The sequence below is a fragment of the Coccidioides posadasii genome, chromosome 1, assembly GCF_018416015.2.
Source record: "Coccidioides posadasii str. Silveira chromosome 1, complete sequence".
Lineage (NCBI taxonomy): Eukaryota > Fungi > Ascomycota > Eurotiomycetes > Onygenales > Onygenaceae > Coccidioides > Coccidioides posadasii.
Window position 1 is genome coordinate 5,833,909 of NC_089407.1, and position 17,963 is coordinate 5,851,871.

The window sequence follows — 17,963 nt, forward strand, 5'->3', positions numbered from 1 at the left end:
ATATCGCATGTAAGGCGAATGCTCGCCTGCAGGTTGCCTGTTGGAGTATGACCGCCGACATGGAATTTTGAAATAATAAGAAAATCAAGAAGAATGTCAACGATGAACTTTGTAGAGCTGATTATCAGAGGAACGTCGGGCTTATCTAACGCTCGTGTAGCGTTTGAAACAGCAATCTCGATCGCCGAGCTCAAAGCAGAGAACCCGCTGATTCGAACCTAGGATACACTGGCATCACGAACAGGGGCAGGAACAAATGCTGACGCGAATTGACTGGCAGCTGAAGCAAAGATAATACTTATAATTAGACCAAAAATTGTCTGAAAGATGATGAGTGTGCGTGCTAGCTGGAGGCGAGATCCCAGTGCCCGAGATGCTTTGTCCCCGATGATCACCCAGGCTGCTGGTGGAAGCCCTTCATTGATGACCTCTCCCACTACACCTATGTATGTGTATACGTCAGTGGTGACGACCATCGAAGAGTCGATCTTTGCGATCCACAATTTGGACAAGGTTCCATGCAGTGCAGGGAGAATAAACGCGGCGACATTAAAAAGGAGAGCTCCTGTGTAACTGGGTTTGTGAGCAGAATAACCCTGAAAAGCTGACAAACCCAGTTACACAAGAGAGTAGATATCATTCCATAAGTACTTCTATTTGAAGGGTTCTTATATCAGAATAGGAAGAAACCAGGCTTGTTTTCAACGTCTCTTGCAGCCACTGGATAAAAGAACCACAGCCTCTTCCCATTTGTTGGAACAAGTGATTGAACCAGCCTTCGCTTAAATTGAGCCATTCCAAAATATCTTCATAATGGGCCGGCCCGCTGAAGCCCAGTGCCACGATTCGCGGCTCCCCGCGAGCAGCTGGTTTCTGTGACCAATCCTCCACCTGACAGCCACTGATGAATCTCCTATATTATGAGGTTGGTAGGTAGTCGGAACCAAGGGACAAAGAAAGAGCTTGGGCCTGTAACCCCAAAAAACACATATATTCCGGTCAACGTACAGAGTACTGGGTACCTCAAATATTTGCTATCTACCCTTGTGGCCAATCAAGAATTCCTGGAACTCGAAAGCTCTTTTACAGCGCTCCTCCGTACAGGACCTAAGAATTCAGCAATCAGAGCTTCAAAAGTCGGGACGCGTTCTCGAAAACTTGCAATGATAGTTCGAAACCAGCGATGACGCTCTGAATATTTGACGCCCCCCACCTTTGACCTTGACCTTGCCAGTGGGCACGCATGTACGGAGTACTCCGTACCCTGTACCAGTACTACATACGGTTGCACCACGACTAGGCCAGTGGAATGCTTGGCGTTGAGCTTGGCGATATGCCAAGACTTCACTGCGTGTGACACTGCCTCTTCCCCTGCCGGCTTCACCTCGCGATCCATCCATTCACAAATCACCCCCCACCACCTCTCTTGCGGACGGAGGGGCAACTGTGCATTGAGAATCAATCACGCCTGGACCAACATTCTATCCCGACTCCTCCCGTCTCCATGTGCAACCAGAGATCCAGCGCTATCGCCACACACTCGGTATCCGTGCACCAGTTGCCTTTCGATTCTCCTGCGCAATGAACAATTGTGCGTGGAATCCCTAGTAAATTTTACTCGGAGGGAGAGGATAGGAACAAAAGAAGACATGACGTCGCTGCTTCGCAAGCAAGCAGCTTTGCGCAGGGATGATAGTAGGATCATAATTCATTTTGTTAGCATCCCCACTACTCCCCTTCCTCCCCTCCCCCTCCCCGCTTCAATTGACTCGATGACCTTGTTGCGCACAATTCTTATCACCTCCTATATTCTGGTGGTATCCCTTCTCGGGAGAACGCTGTTGCAAATCAGGAGGTGGTCTTCGAGATGGTCCACCTTCCCTTTACACCCATGGCGGCCGTCTTATGCAGGGAGCAACAGGCATTGATCTCGCCTGAGATTTTCATCTGCACCCCATGGCAATCGTAAGACAACTTCGAAGGAATGTCTGACTGACAAGGTTGTTGGCTCCCAATCCATGTCAACTGGGTTGGGAATCTGTTTCCGCCTTCTGCGCGATAGGACTATGATTGTTTCTATGCCTCCGTTTTCGAAACCGAAAACCCTGCTTTGAAGTCTCTTCCGCTTGCTGTGCAGCAGAAGCAAATCGTTGTGACCTGTAACTATGAGGCTCGACGACGTGGCTTGCGGAAGCTGCAGCTCATAAAAGACGCAAAGAGAACTTGCCCTGACGTGGTCATCGTGCTTGGCGAGGATCTTACCAAGTTTCGCGACGCGTCAAAGGAGCTGCACTCCTTCTTGAAGAAATACATATGGGGAGACCGCGTGGAGAAATTGGGGTTTGATGAGGTTAGTGTTTCCAGCCCTACGCATAGCAGATCACTCTGCCACAGACGCAATGCCAGTCGTTACGACCGTAGATTCACTTACAAGTGAGGGACTGCAGGTATTTCTTGATGTGACATCAATGATAGATCATAATGCCCAATTTTTGAATCGAAACGACCTTCGCAATTCCTTCTTTCAGCTCGACAAAAACGATCCCACGGTGGGCTTCAGTTTCGATGCTGGTGCTTTTTGCGGTCCTACCTGGCCCCCCAACGCGTGTTCCACCAGGGGAGAGGAAACGGACCCGGAGATGTTTTCCTCACTTGGAATGAGGTTGATACTTGGTTCCCATCTAGCCAACTATCTTCGATTCCAGCTGGAGGAGCATACAGGCTACACTGCCACAGTCGGCATCTCCACATCAAAGCTACTAGCCAAGCTGGTTGGAAATGCAAACAAACCAAAGAATCAAACAACGCTTATACCTCCCTATTCAGCGGGGGCTGATGGCCAAGAAGGAAATATCGATAGGTTTCTTTGCCAACATGAGGTTGGCGAGATTCCTGGCATCGGATTCAAGATGGCTAATCGAATCAGAGCCCATATACTTGGCCGACAGCCTAGTACTGAACTTTATCAAAGTTTAACTGATACGGATCGGGTTACAGTTGGCGCTGTCCGCTCATTTCCCAACATGGGACCGTTAAAGTTGGATAAGATCCTGCGTGGTGGTGGCTGGCCGAACTTGCTGGGCACCAAGGTTTGGTGCCTACTTAACGGCATCGATCCCACGGACGTGGCGGCTGGGAAGGTTATCCCGTCTCAGATTAGCATTGAAGATTCATACAGACAAGTGGACAGCATACAAGCTGTGCGAAAGGAATTACGTACACTGGCCTGTAGTCTCCTTCGTCGTATGCATGCTGATCTGACTCAAGATGCCGAAGACGAGGAAGATATCATGGACGGTACTGCTGACGAAGATGGCAGGCAGGCCCTAGCCAAAGGGAAAAAAAGATGGCTAGCTTTCCCGAAAACACTACGCATCTCAACACGCTCACGTCTCCCGCCACTGCAGGATGGAAGCCATCCGTTCAACAGCAGGAGAATATCTAGGTCATGTCCGATACCCCAATTTGTCTTCTCCTTTCACGAGAGTATTGAAGCACTGGCAGAACGTCTTATTGAAGAGACTCTCATCCCCCTGTTTCGGCGACTACATCCGGACAAATCCGCGTACAAACTCAGCCTTATCAATATTGCTGCCACAAACATGATTGAATGTGCCGGTTCGGAAAAGAGTAGTATGGGCCAAGACATTGGCAAGATGTTTCAAAATCGCACACGCGTTCCGGCACATTCTCTTTCCTTAAACCCGACCAGTAAGAACGCAGAATATATTGATGACGGCCTAGATACCATTGACATGGGCGATAGTACTGACTCAGTCAACCCACGCAACGACATTCATGATGGTAAAGAACAACACAGCTCCAAAACGAGCACGACTAAGGAGATCATGGATAATTGGGACGAGGAAGAAGTTCACGGCTGGGCAAGCGATGACGAGATTTCCGCGGACAAAGACTCAGCCGCTCCTTGTCACGAGTGCCAACTATGCGGTTCTCTCATACCCTCGTTTGCGGCCCAAGCGCACGCTACATACCACTCAATGCGGAGTACAGAAGTTGGCTGCGGCCGACAACCCTAAGATTGTTCGATTCGATCGGTACATCTTTGATATAAACGGGGATGTGGAATCGAAGTTCTCGGCTAGGTTGAAAGGCATTGGGTGTCATTTGCTCAATCATATTTTGAGAGGGAAAGCTTTTCGTGTTCAAATTACTCCGTATTGTGCTCCGTACCAGTGATTCTCAACGACTTTGGGAGCCTTGTTCTTTAAGGGCAAAAAAAAAAAAAAAAAAGAGGCCAATAAAAACGTTGAATTATCCAGGCTCGCAAATGCTACTGTTGAGAAAGACAGTTACATTAATGTCGACTTATTTAAATACCCACAACCATAGTGTGCAAGCCTGTTGCGGAAAACCGATGCATTCTGAGCGCGCGAGTTTGCTTGGATAAGAGGAGCGATGGAACGAAACAGACATTTGTTTCCTTGGTGAGCAAGGTCTACAGTAATCTATCACGTTACAATACTCCGAGAATTGAAAACCAAGGTAGGACATTGTCGATCACAGCATGTGGAATTACCCCTCAGTGCCTGGATGAACTTCTGCGAGTAATCGGATCGACACTTGTCTCAGCAACTAATGTGGAGATCAAAAAACCGCTGGGTAGCCAAAGAGTGTTGCATCAAGCCTATAAAAGTGCACTTGTCGGAATGTTTAAGTGTTCATTATGCTGAGACTGGCTTGGACGTTGTGTTAAGCGGGGCTTGAAATTATTGTCGCACAGTAAGCCGAATATTGACAACTGTAATGAGGGAGGGGGGGTTTATCGAGGGAATAATGCCTTCAGCGGAGATACCGTAGCGATGACCGCTGGACGGCCATTCCGTGAATGAGTATCTGGGGGGTTGCGCCGGAAACAATGTTTGCATCCTTTCATACAGCGGTCAAGTAGCCGTGTTCCGCACACCAGTGGGTTAGCCTAACATAGTCTGTACTGACCCCCTATGGATCCGAACTGGGAACTTTGTCTCACAAAACTGGGTTGTGTGGCATCTTGCGAGCAACAGCGTCGAAGGAAGAAATTAGAATCGAAACTCGACGGAGCAGAGCGAAATTAAACACTTAAAAGAGTAAGTCCTTCAAATATCTTTGACACGCCCCGTGTGTCATGGTTTGGAAAAGCGTCTTTTCATGCTTGACCATGCGCGTAGTTTGGGGAGGAAAAAAGAGAGAGAGAGAGAGAGAGAGATTTCTACAAAATCCAGCTCATGCTTAACGCTGTTGACCGAGACCTGGTTCAGCTAAGCCAAAATTAGCAATAAAATGCTCCTTTGTTGGACCTTTGTGTGGTAAGCGGTTCGGGGTTTTTCTGAGAGGTTCCAACTCTGGCACGCAGCAGGAGGCTCATTTGGGCGCTGGGGGTCATAGTTTGTGTCATCATTATGCGCTGGGCTGTCGGCGATGTCTCTCCGAGTTTGGGATTGACGCAGTTTAGCTGCGTCAGGATTCCAACCGGGACGAGAGCTCTCTTTGATGCGATGCCATCAGGAGGGAGGGTGGTATATCCGAAGCTCACCCTAGGCAGGTCAACGCGCTCACAGATCAACAGCGAGAGAAGAGCGACTCAGAGACTCGGCTGTCAGTCTGTTGTTATCTCGGATGCATATCTGCGCCACAATCCGCTCCGTCATCATCCGCTTTCGCGGGGGTTCTTCTGCCCTACCGACCACGATCCACGCTCCAACCTGGACGCCAAACAGGGCGTGTGGCCAATCTGATTAGGAATCCCCGGCGCCAAGTGTATCACTTACGACACCCACCAGCCTCACAACCGACGCATTTCCTTGACGTTGGAAAAAAAAAGGGAAAGGTTCAAGGCGAGCCGCTCACTCCCCTGGGTCATAAAACAAACGAGAAAGGAAGGACAACCGTTCCCCCAAGCACTCTCCTTGTCGATCGTATTCGACCGTCGCAAGAGGAACACTCCAAAGCAGCGAACATCATACATACATCCGCTGCCGGCCTGTCGTGTGCACAACGTGAGAAAAAGTGCCCCAGCCCGGAGTCCCCACCAATCCGCTCCACCCGCGCTGGGCCCTTTGGCCGCAACGCCCGCCGACCGGGGCTGCAGACTTGTCTTGTCGCCGTATCTCTACTAACTATTTCCTCCCCCCCCCCCCCGAAAAACTTCTCTCCTTTGTTTAGTTTTTCCTTCAGTCTCAATTTCTTTTTTTTTTTTTATTTTTATTTTATTTTTATTATTGTTATTTTTTTTGTTCGCGTTGTTAGTTACTATCCTCCTTCTTCAGTTCGCCTGAGATTCCTTTGGTGCCGTCAAGAATTCCAGGAGATCCAGCCAGTTAGTTCATATTTCTTGACGCACACCGGGAACAGGCGTACAGCCTTTCCGTCCTCCCCCCCTTTCGAGTCACCACCGCTGCGTGGGAATCATCCATCCCCTCGCTATGAGACTCCCAAGTTGTCTGGTTCCCGTCGTGACCAGTCTCTTATCGCTCCTGTCGCAAAATGTTCTCGGTATGTAAAGCCTTGTTAGTGTCTTGCATCGCTATCTGGCTTTGTCTTGCTAACTATACCCACCCGTTTGTTATCAGCACACGCTCAAAGAGACAGAATCAACTACATCTCACTCATTGAGGACCCGGTGATCAATACTCCATCACGACGAGTACACGCATTGTCAAGTTTCGATCTTATATTTTCACTTCATCAGAAGAACCAGCGCATAAAGCTGAGCCTGGAACCAAATCATGACCTTCTCGGGTTCCAGCCCGAGGTACACTACGCTGACAACGACGGACAACTCCAGCAAATACAGTCCATTAATAGGTATGACCATAAAGTCTTCAAGGGATGGGCTTCGGTCGAGTCTGAGAGTGGTTGGGAACGATCGGGGTGGGCACGCATCGTTGTCTATGACGATGGCCCATTCCCTTTATTCGAAGGCACCTTTACAATAATGCACGACCACCATCATGTCTTGCTGCGATCTAGTTACATGCAGACAAGGCAGCCGTCGGATCCCGCCTTGGAAGATACGACTCGGGATTATATGATCGTCTTCCGTGATTCCGACGTCGGTCGGGATATACATGCGAATCTCAAGCGTGGCTCACCGATAGAACGTTCGTGTGGCTCAGACAGTTTGAGCTTTAATACCGACCCTGACCACCCTATGTTTCGCCCGGTGGAGCGACGCGACCAGAGCTCCTGGGCCGCGATGCCACTCGATCTCATGATGGGCATCAGCAAAAGGCAAGGAGACATCTCTGGCGGGAATCCTGGGGGTCCAATAAACATCCGGGAAACGATTGGAAGCACTGCTGGTTGCCCGAGAACGAAAAAAGTCGCTTTAATTGGCGTCGCCGCCGATTGCGAGTATACAAAGTCTTTCAATTCTTCGGTCCAGGCCGCTCAACGCAACATTGTCAACGTGGTAAACAGTGCGTCTCAGATCTACGAGGAAGCATTCAACATCACCCTCGGGCTCAGAAAGGTCCAAGTTCTTCCCGGAGAATGCCCCGCGACTCCACCGGCCTCCGCCCCTTGGAACGCTGCTTGTGGCACAAGACAGAATTCAGGACCCGATATCTCTCGGAGATTGAATCTCTTTTCCGCTTGGAGAGGTGAGCAGAACGATGATAATGCGTTTTGGATGTTGATGACAACTTGCAATTCCGGCCCTGAGGTTGGCTTGGCCTGGCTGGGTCAAGTGTGCATCAACACTGCCAGCCGGCAGTCAGACCGTGACGGTGGGCCCACGCAATCAGTGAGTAGCACCGGAGTTGTCGTGCGAACTCCACAGGAATGGCAAGTGTTTGCTCATGAAGCAGGCCATATCTTTGGTGCTGTTCACGATTGTGACTCTGAACTTTGCGCATCGCCGGCCAACGTTGCCAGGGCTCGTTGCTGTCCTCTAACGGCCGATAGCTGCGATGCAGATGGCCGGTTCATCATGAATCCAACCTCAGCAAGGGGTATTACTGATTTTTCTCCCTGCACAATCGGCCAGATTTGTACTGCAATGGGTCGAAACATCGTTCGGACCAGCTGCTTCACAAATAACCGAAACGTGGTAACATACGCCGGGAGTGAGTGTGGTAATGGTATTGTCGAAGAAGGTGAAGACTGTGACTGCGGCGGCGAGGAAATGTGTGCCAACAACCGATGCTGTGACCCTAGGACTTGCAAATTCCGCGATGGTGCAGTCTGCGACGACTCAAACGAGGAGTGCTGCAGGAATTGCCAATTTGCTTCGTCAGACACCGTTTGTCGACCTAGCACCGGTCCTTGTGACCCTGAGGAGAAATGTACCGGGAGAACCGCTCTGTGCCCAAAAGACAGTTACAAGAAAGATGGTGATAGATGTGGAAATGGGCTTGCCTGTGCTAGTGGGCAATGCACCAGCAGAGACATGCAATGTAGAGTCATGATGGGTGGCAGGCTCGGCGGAAACGACACAGAATCGTGCGATTTTTCGAGCTGTTCCCTAAGCTGCCGCTCCAGATCATCAAGCCCCGAAGTTTGTGTAATTGGAATGCAGTACTTCCTGGATGGCACCCCTTGTGTTGCCGGTGGAGTGTGCAAAAATGTAAGTTCGGACCTTTCGGTTTCATATAATTTCCTCTATCCCGCTCGACCTTTTCTGATAGCTTACAATTGTTCTAGGGCTCCTGTACCGGAAGCTCCTTTGGCAACGAAATTCGGTCCTGGATTGATAGGAACAAGAACCTTGTTATCGGTCTCTCTGCTGGTCTTGGCGGTCTCCTAGTTCTCGCGATTTTCGGCTGCATTTTCCGTCGCTGCCGAAGACCTAGACCAAAGAACCGGAAGATGGCACCCATGAAAGTGAGAAGCGTACCAGATATGTGGACAAGCTCAGTACCGCCTGATCAGTACACTCGCGGCCCTCCACCAGGCCCACCACAGAATATACCACCGGTATATCCACCACCAGCATATTCGCAAACCTATGGACGTGGTGACATGCCTTCACCTCGATATGCATAATTTTCTCTCCTAAGCCATGTTACGATTGTATGAAAATGTTCCTTTTTTTTTTTTTTTTTTTTTTTTTTTTTTTTTTTTTTTTCGGTTCATTTCATTTTGACTTTTGGACCGGGTAACAGTCAGCATCAACATTCACAGTACATTTCTTCGTTTTAAGCACCTCATTCTCAGTTTCATTTATGGCATGTACTTTCCTCATTCCACACCCCAACATAATCGTTGTTCGAACGATGCAGATACTATGATCTTGCATATATGCGGCTCTACATATCCCATGCTTATCTTTTATTTCTTCTGCTCTTGTGCCAAGTGGAAAAAGGGAAATTCTTTTACACCAAACAACTGGGGCCCCTTTTTTGCATTTTCTTAAGTTCTTTTTTGCCCATCACGCTAGCAGATACAATGTTGGATTGGGTTGCTTTGTTCTAAGCATCAGGGTCTGGACCAAGTTTGGTTAACATTTCACTATTGTTTTTGTCATCATTTTTGCATGGGAATTGGGACGCTTTTCCTTTTCATTTTTTTTGGTGTGAATATTTTTGAGGTATGCTCGCCTCTACATTTCGTCCTGCTGGCTGTGGGGATCGGGTCCTCTCAAGAGTTTGGAATTTGCGATAACCTTTGTGCAGGGAAGCAGATATGTGAGATATTCACCCTGTATATATTGTTTGGTATACATATATTTATCTCAAGTCCAGTACTGTTTAACTGGCATTGTTGTATTGTTGTGGAAAAAAGGCAAGATGTGGATCAGATACATACATGGCCAGTTGGGATATGATACCCCTTAAACTAACATATATGGCTGTACTTGTATGTATATATGTACGCACGGTACATACATACATGCCGTTTACGTATTGAGCGACCGTGTCCACCGGGTGGGCAAAATAGCCATACTTCCATCGATGTTGAACTTTCGACTCCCAGCGCGTTGGGCAAACGTCGACCCGCTTATGGGCTCAAGAGCAGTTTCAACATAATGCGCCATATTCTCGCACTCCAGAGATATTATACCTAACCAGCCGCGCTTGCAGCACATTCCATCGTTCCCAAGGTAGCCTGCATACCACTAACCTTGGTGTATCCGCTCAGCAGATATCGGAATAGTCTTGTCAAACAACGCATCGTTTCAAGCCGGTCCTGTCTCGGACACAAATTGTACCCATGCGTAAATTTGAGCTCAAAAGCTCATCACTTAAAAGATCCTTTTAAGGATGAGGTGGCTACCGAAAAAGCCCTCGAGCAACATGAAGATTCAAGAAACCACAGATAAGGAAAGATTGTACGGGTTCTGATGTGGTTCATGGAAAACAGTCCGGCTGAAATTGAGAATTTTATCTCACGAGTTCTGTACACAAGGATAAGGCTTGATTCACGCGATAAACTAACCGTATTTCAGCTCTCGGAGGACGAATGGCTGCAACAAGCCTAATGTTGAGAGTGAGTAATCATGCATCAGTTGGAGCAAAACAGGAGAAAAAAGAGAGAGAGAGAGAGAGGGGAGAGAGGGGGGGGGTGAAGCACAATAACATAAAAGCATCCCTCTAAATCTCCAACATTTCCAGGAATAAACATGTCTTTAAGAAAACTCGCTAAATATAATAAAAAACAAAGGAAATCCTTCAAAACGCCTGAGACAAAAAAAACAAAGGCACGCCAGCCGCTCCGCCTCTCTCGAATCATCTTGATATCTCACGATCCACTTGAAGGATCACTGCAGACAAATACCTACAAATCCTTCCCTTGTCACCCCGCCCACGCCTTCTAGATCAAACTCCTCAATCATCGCCCTCAATTCCTCCTCTTCAAGCCCCGTCTCTCCCAGCTCCCTGGCCACTCTCCTCAAATCCTCCAGATCGATATATCCTTTCCCGCCTTCGTCAAAAAGCTCGAAAGCGCGGAGTATTTCTTCACGCGGATCTCGTTCGAGGATCTTGCGAGCTGTGATGGTCTGGAAGGAGGAGAGTGGCATGAGCAGGGAAGATGGGTGAGGTGGAGGTTGTTGTGAAGGCTGGGGCTGGCGGGACGATTGCTGGGATTGATTGGCCTGATTTGTGCCACCGGGGGCGGCGGTGGGTCGTGGGACGCCGTAGGTTGTGAGGAGGGAGATGAGGTCGGGTTTGGAAAGGGTGAAGCCCAAGGCGCGCAGGGCGACGCGGAGTTCGTGGTAGTCCAGGTGGCGGTCGCGGTCGAGATCAAAGAGAGTGAACTGTTTTTATTAAAATCGAGGGTTAGGCTCAGTATTGCGGAAAAGAATAGATCGTGGTGGGTTCCTACAGCTTCGTTGATTTCTTCTCTCTGCTCCTCTGATAGGTCACTTAGAGGATTGTTGTTCCCTCCGCTGGCAGCACCGCTCAGCCCTCCCGTCGGATTCCCTTGATGTGACTGCAAACCATGTTGCTGTGCGCCGTGCCCTTGTACCATCACTGATCCATGCGTCGACGCCTTTCCCAGACCCATAGCTGGGCCGCCACCAGACCCTTCACCACCGTAGTCACCGGCTCTATCTCTTCGTGATAATGCTGCTGAGGACCCAAAAGGTAGAGGGGTTGGATTTAACCCCGAACGATCGGGGAGTTTGCCGGCTGCATAGGAGGAGCGGGGTGGGAACGAGGGGTGAGTGGAGGAAGATGCCATTCCTTCACTCGATGTTTACTTGTTTTCGCCTGGCTTGATAAGACCGAGCAGCGAAAGCCGTGGGAGCTGTGGTTTCCGAAAGGTATATTATGAGCACATTCGTCTGTTCAGTTCGATTTTCGTACAATAAACAATAGGTCCAGTGTGCAATTGAGCGGGAGAATCTGTGTTATTGCTCTGTGCAGTCCAGCCTGCGCCGAACTTGAAGCTGTTTTGGACGAACGCGACGTGATGGCTGACTCAGCGGTTTCTGATTCTGGGCTCAGTGCAACATATGAACTCAGGGCAAGGCCGGTCTCCATTTGACTGACACACGCATAAAAGTGATAAACATTCCTTTTGTTTCCCGCCAATATGGGTGGTCGGCGTGCTCTCAAAATAAAAGTGGCCCGGGATAAACCACGAAGATATGAAGACGGCTGGAATTAGCTATGTATTGTTGGCACCTGGAAGATACTTAGTGGAAAGCCAGGGCATTGGGTTGGTACCATTGTCAACTCTAGTATAGATTATTATTATTATTATTCATTATAGTCTTATGCAGTCAGTACTCTAGTATAGACCATTGGTGTCCGCTTTCCTTGACTAAGATAAGTCTGCGGCTGGTAGCGCAAGTAATGCTGTGATATATGCTAGGTGCTTTTCGTCATTATAAATATTGCCCTCTAAAGGGTGGACGTCTTCGAAAAAAGATCTCCGCTCAATCGATTCCCACAGCTGCCCTGCATGTTAGACTAAGCCGTCTAAAATTTTTCAATATAGCCTGGCATCACTATGTTCGAGAGGGGAGATTTGACTAGTTCGGGGAAATGGAGGCAAAAAACGAAGGCCAGATCCAATAAAGCCAACACATTCATATATCTAGCGGCTAGGATATCACGCAAGAAGCTAGGTCAAATCATACTGCTTTTTACTCGTCGCTGATTTCTGGACGGCCACAGAGGCTGCATTCCCTCATGCAAATTAATCGTTACATTTCAAACCATCATACATTCAGAATGCAATTTCGAAGGGAAAAAAAAAAAAAAAAAAATTGGCCACATCCCCTATTCCTTTCCAGCGCGCCCTCCCCGCGGGGATGAATGTCAAACCCAACAGACATACTAAAATACACTGGTGAATCAATGCAAATCGCCTGCACACTCCACACAAGTCATCAAAACCCGTTTAACGCCGGCAAGCTCAATCATACCGATCAGGAATGAAAGGATAGAGAAAAGGAGGAAAAGGATGCAAGACTGATTTTGGAAGAAAAAGGCTGAGGTTTTATCGGAATCACGCCCGAATAGGGGGTTTGAGCGACTGCGGAATGCTGGACTTTTATTAATGCGTCGCGCACTGCGAAAATAAGTAATCGATGGGTTAAGAATAAAGGAATTGACGTTGAAGCAGGTACATCTTGTCGTTTCGCACTATTCACACCGATTAGGGAACTCCTGGCGGCTTGGGATCGGAAGGAGACTGCTGCTGATATGGCTGCTGTTGTTGCTGCTGTTGTTGAGCCATTGCAGCATACCACATTGCAACGTAATTCTCGTAGCCGCCGTACATTGCGTAAGGATCGGCGCTATCGCCTCCCGCCGCCGGAGCCGACGCTTGAGAGGGCTGTGATGACTTGGTCTGATCCTGAGGGTAACTCCGGAGTTGGGGCTGCGAATATCGCTCACTATATCCATCATCGCGTCTAGCTTGGGATCGTGATTTCTTGACAATTCAAGTTAGATGCGGCTGACAAGGGCTCAAGTTGAAAAGTCTGACTTACAAAAGTATCGACCTTCTCCAAGATGCTCTTCTTCATCTGTTCAATGGCTTGCTTGGACCCTATCATTACAACTTCTCTGTCAACCTCCCGGCCAACAGCCGGTAGTATATTGACTTTGCAACCAGTAATATTCTGCAGTTCTTTAATGGTATCGCCGCCTAATAGGACAATGTTAACAAGGGAGAGTATCAACCAGTGCGAGTCAGATAATACCTTTTCCAATGATCATTCCAACAGATTCTTTGGGGATGAAAATGCTGTCATCGCCTCGCTCAGGGGCTGGACCTCCTGTGTCTCTTTCAGGCGCATATCCTCGTGGCTCGCGTTGTGGTGGTGCACCGCCCTGTCGTGAGTCGGTTTCCACCACTTCTAATATAAGATCCTTCGCCCGTTGAATGGCCCTTGGGGCTCCGTTCAAATTGACTGGCCGAAGACCATTAAGGCTTTTATCTTCAGGCGCAATAATCACGTGGCATCCACTGCGATCCTGAAGATCCTTTATCGTCTCACCGCCGCGGCCAATGATCAGACCCACAGTCCGATCGGGGACCATCATCTGCGTTGAGGAGTTCTCATCTTCTCCATACCCAGGTTGCCTCCCAGGTGGTTCGTGCGGGCCGCGAGACGCAAAGCGATCTGCAGAAGCCATTGCACCTCGCGCAGCATTATTCTCGCTGATCATACGAAATATTTCCGCCTTCGCATCGCTCCGCGCGGCTCTAGTTCCGGAAATCCTGCAAGGTCTGATATTAACATTTGATTCGGGGCTATCCAAAAACTGTATCCGCGTTCCGGTGTCGGACTCAATTCTTCGAAGATTATCTCCTTGTCGTCCAATGATCAATCCGACAAGCTTTGAATCTATGTTTATCGTTTCGGTACTGTCATCCATCCCACCCCCCCTTCTACTGGGAGGCGACCTATCACTTGCGCCCCGATGAGGTCTGCTTGGCTGGGCGGGATACGCGTCCGTTGCCCGGCCCGCAGGACGAGGAGAAAAGGATCGCTCTCTCACGTAAGCGCGATCATTCCCACGCCTATCTCCGCGACGTTCATCACGGTAAGGATTGTAGTTGTCTCTGAAAACATCGCGCGTAGCGCGTGGCGGTGTTCTCGAAGGCGAGCGCGAGCGATGATACGATCGGGAGTCGCGTCGAGGGTCCGCGCCTCTTTGATCTGAATAGACAGGAATAAGGACAAGTAAACTATGGGGTGGAGTGGGAGGCCGAAGGGTAAATACCGTGATTTGAACCGTACGCAATGCCTTTCTCCGCTGCGATACCGCGAGCTTTGGCAATCGCATCTGCGATGGTGACGGATCCAGTGTTGACCGGTTTGACACCGCTAATATCGACACTTCCGGTGCTATCAGGAGGCGGAAGGGAGAAGCCCGTTTGGTTTACGAGCGGTCCTGAGCTCGGATTCGAGCCTGCGAACGTGGCCGGGGCAGCTAAACCGCCAGGCTGCGCGGCAGCTAATTCAAACAATGCGCATTAGTACCAGACCTAAAGGGAATTGCACTGGATTGCGTATTCGGTATCTGCATATGTACTCACCTAGGGCTGCTAGGATCTGGGATATGTTCTGCTGGTCGGCCATGGTATGGTCTCGTCCTTTTTCTGTGGTGCAGGTAAAAAAATACAAACTCTGGGAAACTGGGGGAGGCTTTGGAGAACGGGGGCTTGGAGCGACCGTAAAAATCCACAACAGAATTAACTACGGATTGATACAAACGTGCATCGCAGGGCGCTCCATTCCAGGGAAAGTAGGGCAACTTGCACAAGGTATGGAGGAGCTGGGCATTTGTCTGAATGGCCCGGATCCTGTTGTTTTGTGAGTGACCGCCGGCTTGCAGATTTTCGAGGCGCCAGAAACAACCCCTGCTCAAAAGGGTTTAGCGGCGTCATATCATCAGTTCCCCGCAAACTGCTGTCGCCATTTGTGCGGCGAGAAGGAGAAAAACAAAAATAAAAATAAAAATAGAAATAGAAATAGAAATAACAATAGTCACACCCAGTTGGGCGCCAAGTGAATTATTAACTAAATATCTATGTGGGCTCATGGACTGGCTATTGACAGGAGGCAGCAACCAACTCAGAAGGCAACAAAGCTCTGCTGCTGGGACATTGACTTGTTGACTACGCAGCCGGTCAACAACGTGGATGTATGGAATCCGATAAGATCAACTAACTCGCTCAGTCACTGAGAAGCAAAGGTGGTACTTCCTCCAGACTAATCATTCACTGTCAATGCTAGATACATGAACAATGCTCAAAGGCTTTATCACAAAGCACCTCTTATCACAATGTGTATCCCTTGTTGAAAAGAATCTAAACATTGCACAATTTATCGAACAATGTACTTCTGCAATCCTCGCAATCGCTTCTTGGCCTCTTCCAGATCCTCATCCGGCTTGCAAATCGAGAATCGGATCCAGTCTTCTCCAATGTGCGCATTGGCATCTGTGTAGAATTCCGTGGGTGGGATGGTCCCCACGCCGACCTCCATTGCTAGGAACCAGAACAATTTAAAGTCCCGGGGCCGGCTTTCAATGTGTGGTGGGAACGAATAATTCTCTGGGATTTTCACAGAAGCCATGTTCGCCAGCACAAAGTATCCGCCGTCTGGGTCCGTATACTGTATTCAGTATTCCATTAGAACAGGCACGGACATGTGCTGAGGGGTAATAGCGAGCCTGAGGAGCAAAGGAAAGTATCAAGCAGCCTTACTTACCGGAATGTTCAACTCATCAAAGACTTCACAGAATCTCTCTATCTTCCCACGCATTTCTTGCCTGCTTTGGTCCCAGAAGCCAACCTTGTCCGCCTCCTCAAACCCAATGGCGGCTGCTGCTTGGAGGGGAGCAACGCTGCTGTAACAGATTCGCGTATGTGCAGCGGCGACGTATTTAATGAGGTGCTCGGGTCCAATGAGATACCCTACACGCCAGCCAGTCGCGTAGAAATTTTTGCCCGCAGAGCCCACAGTGAGGGTGCGCTCGGCAACTTGGGGTGAAAGAGTTGCGATGCGGGTAAACGGCACGTAGTAGAGCCGGTCGTACACCTCATCAGAGACAATAATTGTGTTGTACTTGATGCAAAGGGCGGCAATCCTCTCGAGTTCTTCGCGAGACAGGACCTTACCGACTGGATTATGTCTTGGCATCTAGTGTCAGTATGGAGGAACCCGCAATCCGTGCTATTTACCTGGACTTACGGTGTATTCAAGACCTGAGGTAGACGATGGTCAGCTGCGATTCAGCAAGAATAGTCGCTGTGATGAAGAAACTCACTATCATCCTAGTTTTCTCGTTGAAAGTCTTTTCGAGCTCATCGAAATCGATGGACCATTCGGATGCCTTTGTTTTCCTCTTTGAGCCATCTTTCGGTGGATGTAAGGGCACGTATCTAATAGTACCCCCTGGCATTTCAATGTTGCTAATATATCTATGCAACTCGTTAGCAAACGATTTCCATAGTAGCACCTCCATGAGGGCTATGGGTCACATACTGGTCGAAAAACGGTTCGAAGATGATGACTTCATCACCCGGTTCCACAAAACCCATAAACGCGCTGAGCATGCCTAAGGTTCAAATGAATCCATGTTCGTGTATTCTCGTGGTAAATGAGTGCCATTACCTTCGTTTGCTCCGCTGGTAATCACCACTTCGCTCTCTGGATCAATCTTTTTGCCAAAGAAGGGAGAGTAAGCGGTGGCAATGGCCTGCTTCAGCCGTGGGTTCCCCTGTCGCAAGTTCAACATCCCTGTGGAATTAGAGAGGATGAATGCTTAGGAACGTACTTTTGTTGGCGCATATTGGTTCGATACCACTTTGTCAAGCTCATTTTTCGCAGCATTAAGGATAAATTCAGGGGGATTATAGCCACTAGCCGATTGGAAATAATGAGTCGTTGACACTGCATCTAACAGACAGCAGGCAATCCAGGCTTACAAGAAACCTTGTCCCATGTTCACGACAGGTTGAACAGGGGACGCATTGGCGGCTTCGCGGGCAATTGACCTGCATGACACCAGATCAGAATTCTAATCACTGGTAACAAGTAGTTGGCTCCTTGATGGGGCTTCACCAAACATCTTTCCGCTGACCAGCAACCCTTTTTGCAGGGCGGAAAGGATCGGAGGTCGCTGGTGTGGAAGACATTTTTCTGACCGAGCTGGAGAAATGGTACGCCGGACTTAGCGGGGAGAATGCGCGAGAAGGACTTATGACGAGCCCACGGTCTGGCAAGAGGTGTTTCGAAGAGATCGGGGGGAGTCTGTGAGAGATGCGCATGGGGAAGGAGAGCAAGTCAAAAAGGCGCTGTGACTGATGATCGTGTGGGCGGGCCGGCAACTCACTGACTAGTTATTGGTTTGTTCTAGCAACCCTCCCCGTCGCTTCAACTGTCGTGCGCAGATGTCGCAATATTCGCCAAGCCCTTTCCCCGGGAACAAACGCCAGACAAGCATGCACGATGCCTCAACGCCGACCCCCCCCAAGAGCCAAATGCCGATTTTCGGAGTTTGAGCCACCACTTGCCGAAGCCCCGCAGCCACACCCTCTGATTGGGT

The 17,963-nt window shown here is 49.2% G+C and overlaps 5 protein-coding genes across 7 annotated transcripts; 2 read left to right on the forward strand and 3 right to left on the reverse strand.

The window, feature by feature from the left end:
* The first annotated feature begins 1,427 nt into the window (after positions 1–1,427).
* D8B26_001696 (uncharacterized protein) lies at positions 1,428–5,252 on the forward strand. 2 transcript variants are annotated; one of them, XM_066123615.1, is made up of 4 exons: positions 1,428–1,715; positions 2,063–2,350; positions 2,448–3,216; positions 3,268–5,252. In XM_066123615.1, exons 1-4 carry the CDS (start codon positions 1,650–1,652, stop codon positions 4,038–4,040), a joined length of 1,896 nt encoding a protein of 631 aa, XP_065979690.1. In that variant the 5' UTR covers positions 1,428–1,649; the 3' UTR covers positions 4,041–5,252. The 2 variants fall into 2 exon arrangements, with proteins under 2 accessions (XP_065979690.1, XP_003065716.1); XM_003065670.2 differs by lacking the exon at positions 1,428–1,715 and having other exon boundaries at positions 1,830–2,350; positions 2,448–5,252.
* A 1,442-nt stretch (positions 5,253–6,694) lies between these two features.
* Positions 6,695–9,757, forward strand: D8B26_001697 (uncharacterized protein). Its single transcript, XM_003065671.2, has 2 exons — positions 6,695–8,569; positions 8,647–9,757. The coding sequence occupies exons 1-2, from the start codon at positions 6,938–6,940 to the stop codon at positions 8,986–8,988; spliced, it is 1,974 nt and encodes a 657-aa protein (XP_003065717.2). The 5' UTR covers positions 6,695–6,937; the 3' UTR covers positions 8,989–9,757.
* Positions 9,758–10,291: 534 nt separating this feature from the next.
* On the reverse strand, positions 10,292–11,773 carry CDC31 (Calcium-binding component of the spindle pole body (SPB) half-bridge). The gene is made up of 2 exons (XM_003065672.2): positions 11,269–11,773; positions 10,292–11,200 (listed from the first exon to the last, which is right to left on the reverse strand). Exons 1-2 carry the CDS (start codon positions 11,626–11,628, stop codon positions 10,703–10,705), a joined length of 858 nt encoding a protein of 285 aa, XP_003065718.1. The 5' UTR covers positions 11,629–11,773; the 3' UTR covers positions 10,292–10,702.
* A 721-nt stretch (positions 11,774–12,494) lies between these two features.
* D8B26_001699 (uncharacterized protein) lies at positions 12,495–14,989 on the reverse strand (the record flags this gene model as incomplete). The annotated part of the gene is made up of 5 exons (XM_066123616.1): positions 12,495–13,332; positions 13,391–13,548; positions 13,604–14,566; positions 14,631–14,864; positions 14,947–14,989. 5 exons carry the CDS (start codon positions 14,987–14,989, stop codon positions 13,054–13,056), a joined length of 1,677 nt encoding a protein of 558 aa, XP_065979691.1. The 3' UTR covers positions 12,495–13,053.
* A 587-nt stretch (positions 14,990–15,576) lies between these two features.
* On the reverse strand, positions 15,577–17,889 carry D8B26_001700 (uncharacterized protein). 2 transcript variants are annotated; one of them, XM_066123617.1, is made up of 10 exons: positions 17,751–17,889; positions 17,480–17,668; positions 17,344–17,412; positions 17,193–17,277; positions 17,030–17,135; positions 16,901–16,973; positions 16,683–16,836; positions 16,607–16,620; positions 16,124–16,547; positions 15,577–16,027 (listed from the first exon to the last, which is right to left on the reverse strand). In XM_066123617.1, the coding sequence occupies exons 2-10, from the start codon at positions 17,551–17,553 to the stop codon at positions 15,737–15,739; spliced, it is 1,290 nt and encodes a 429-aa protein (XP_065979692.1). In that variant the 5' UTR covers positions 17,554–17,668; positions 17,751–17,889; the 3' UTR covers positions 15,577–15,736. The 2 variants fall into 2 exon arrangements, with proteins under 2 accessions (XP_065979692.1, XP_065979693.1); XM_066123618.1 differs by having other exon boundaries at positions 17,480–17,889.
* Between the last annotated feature and the right edge of the window lie 74 nt (positions 17,890–17,963).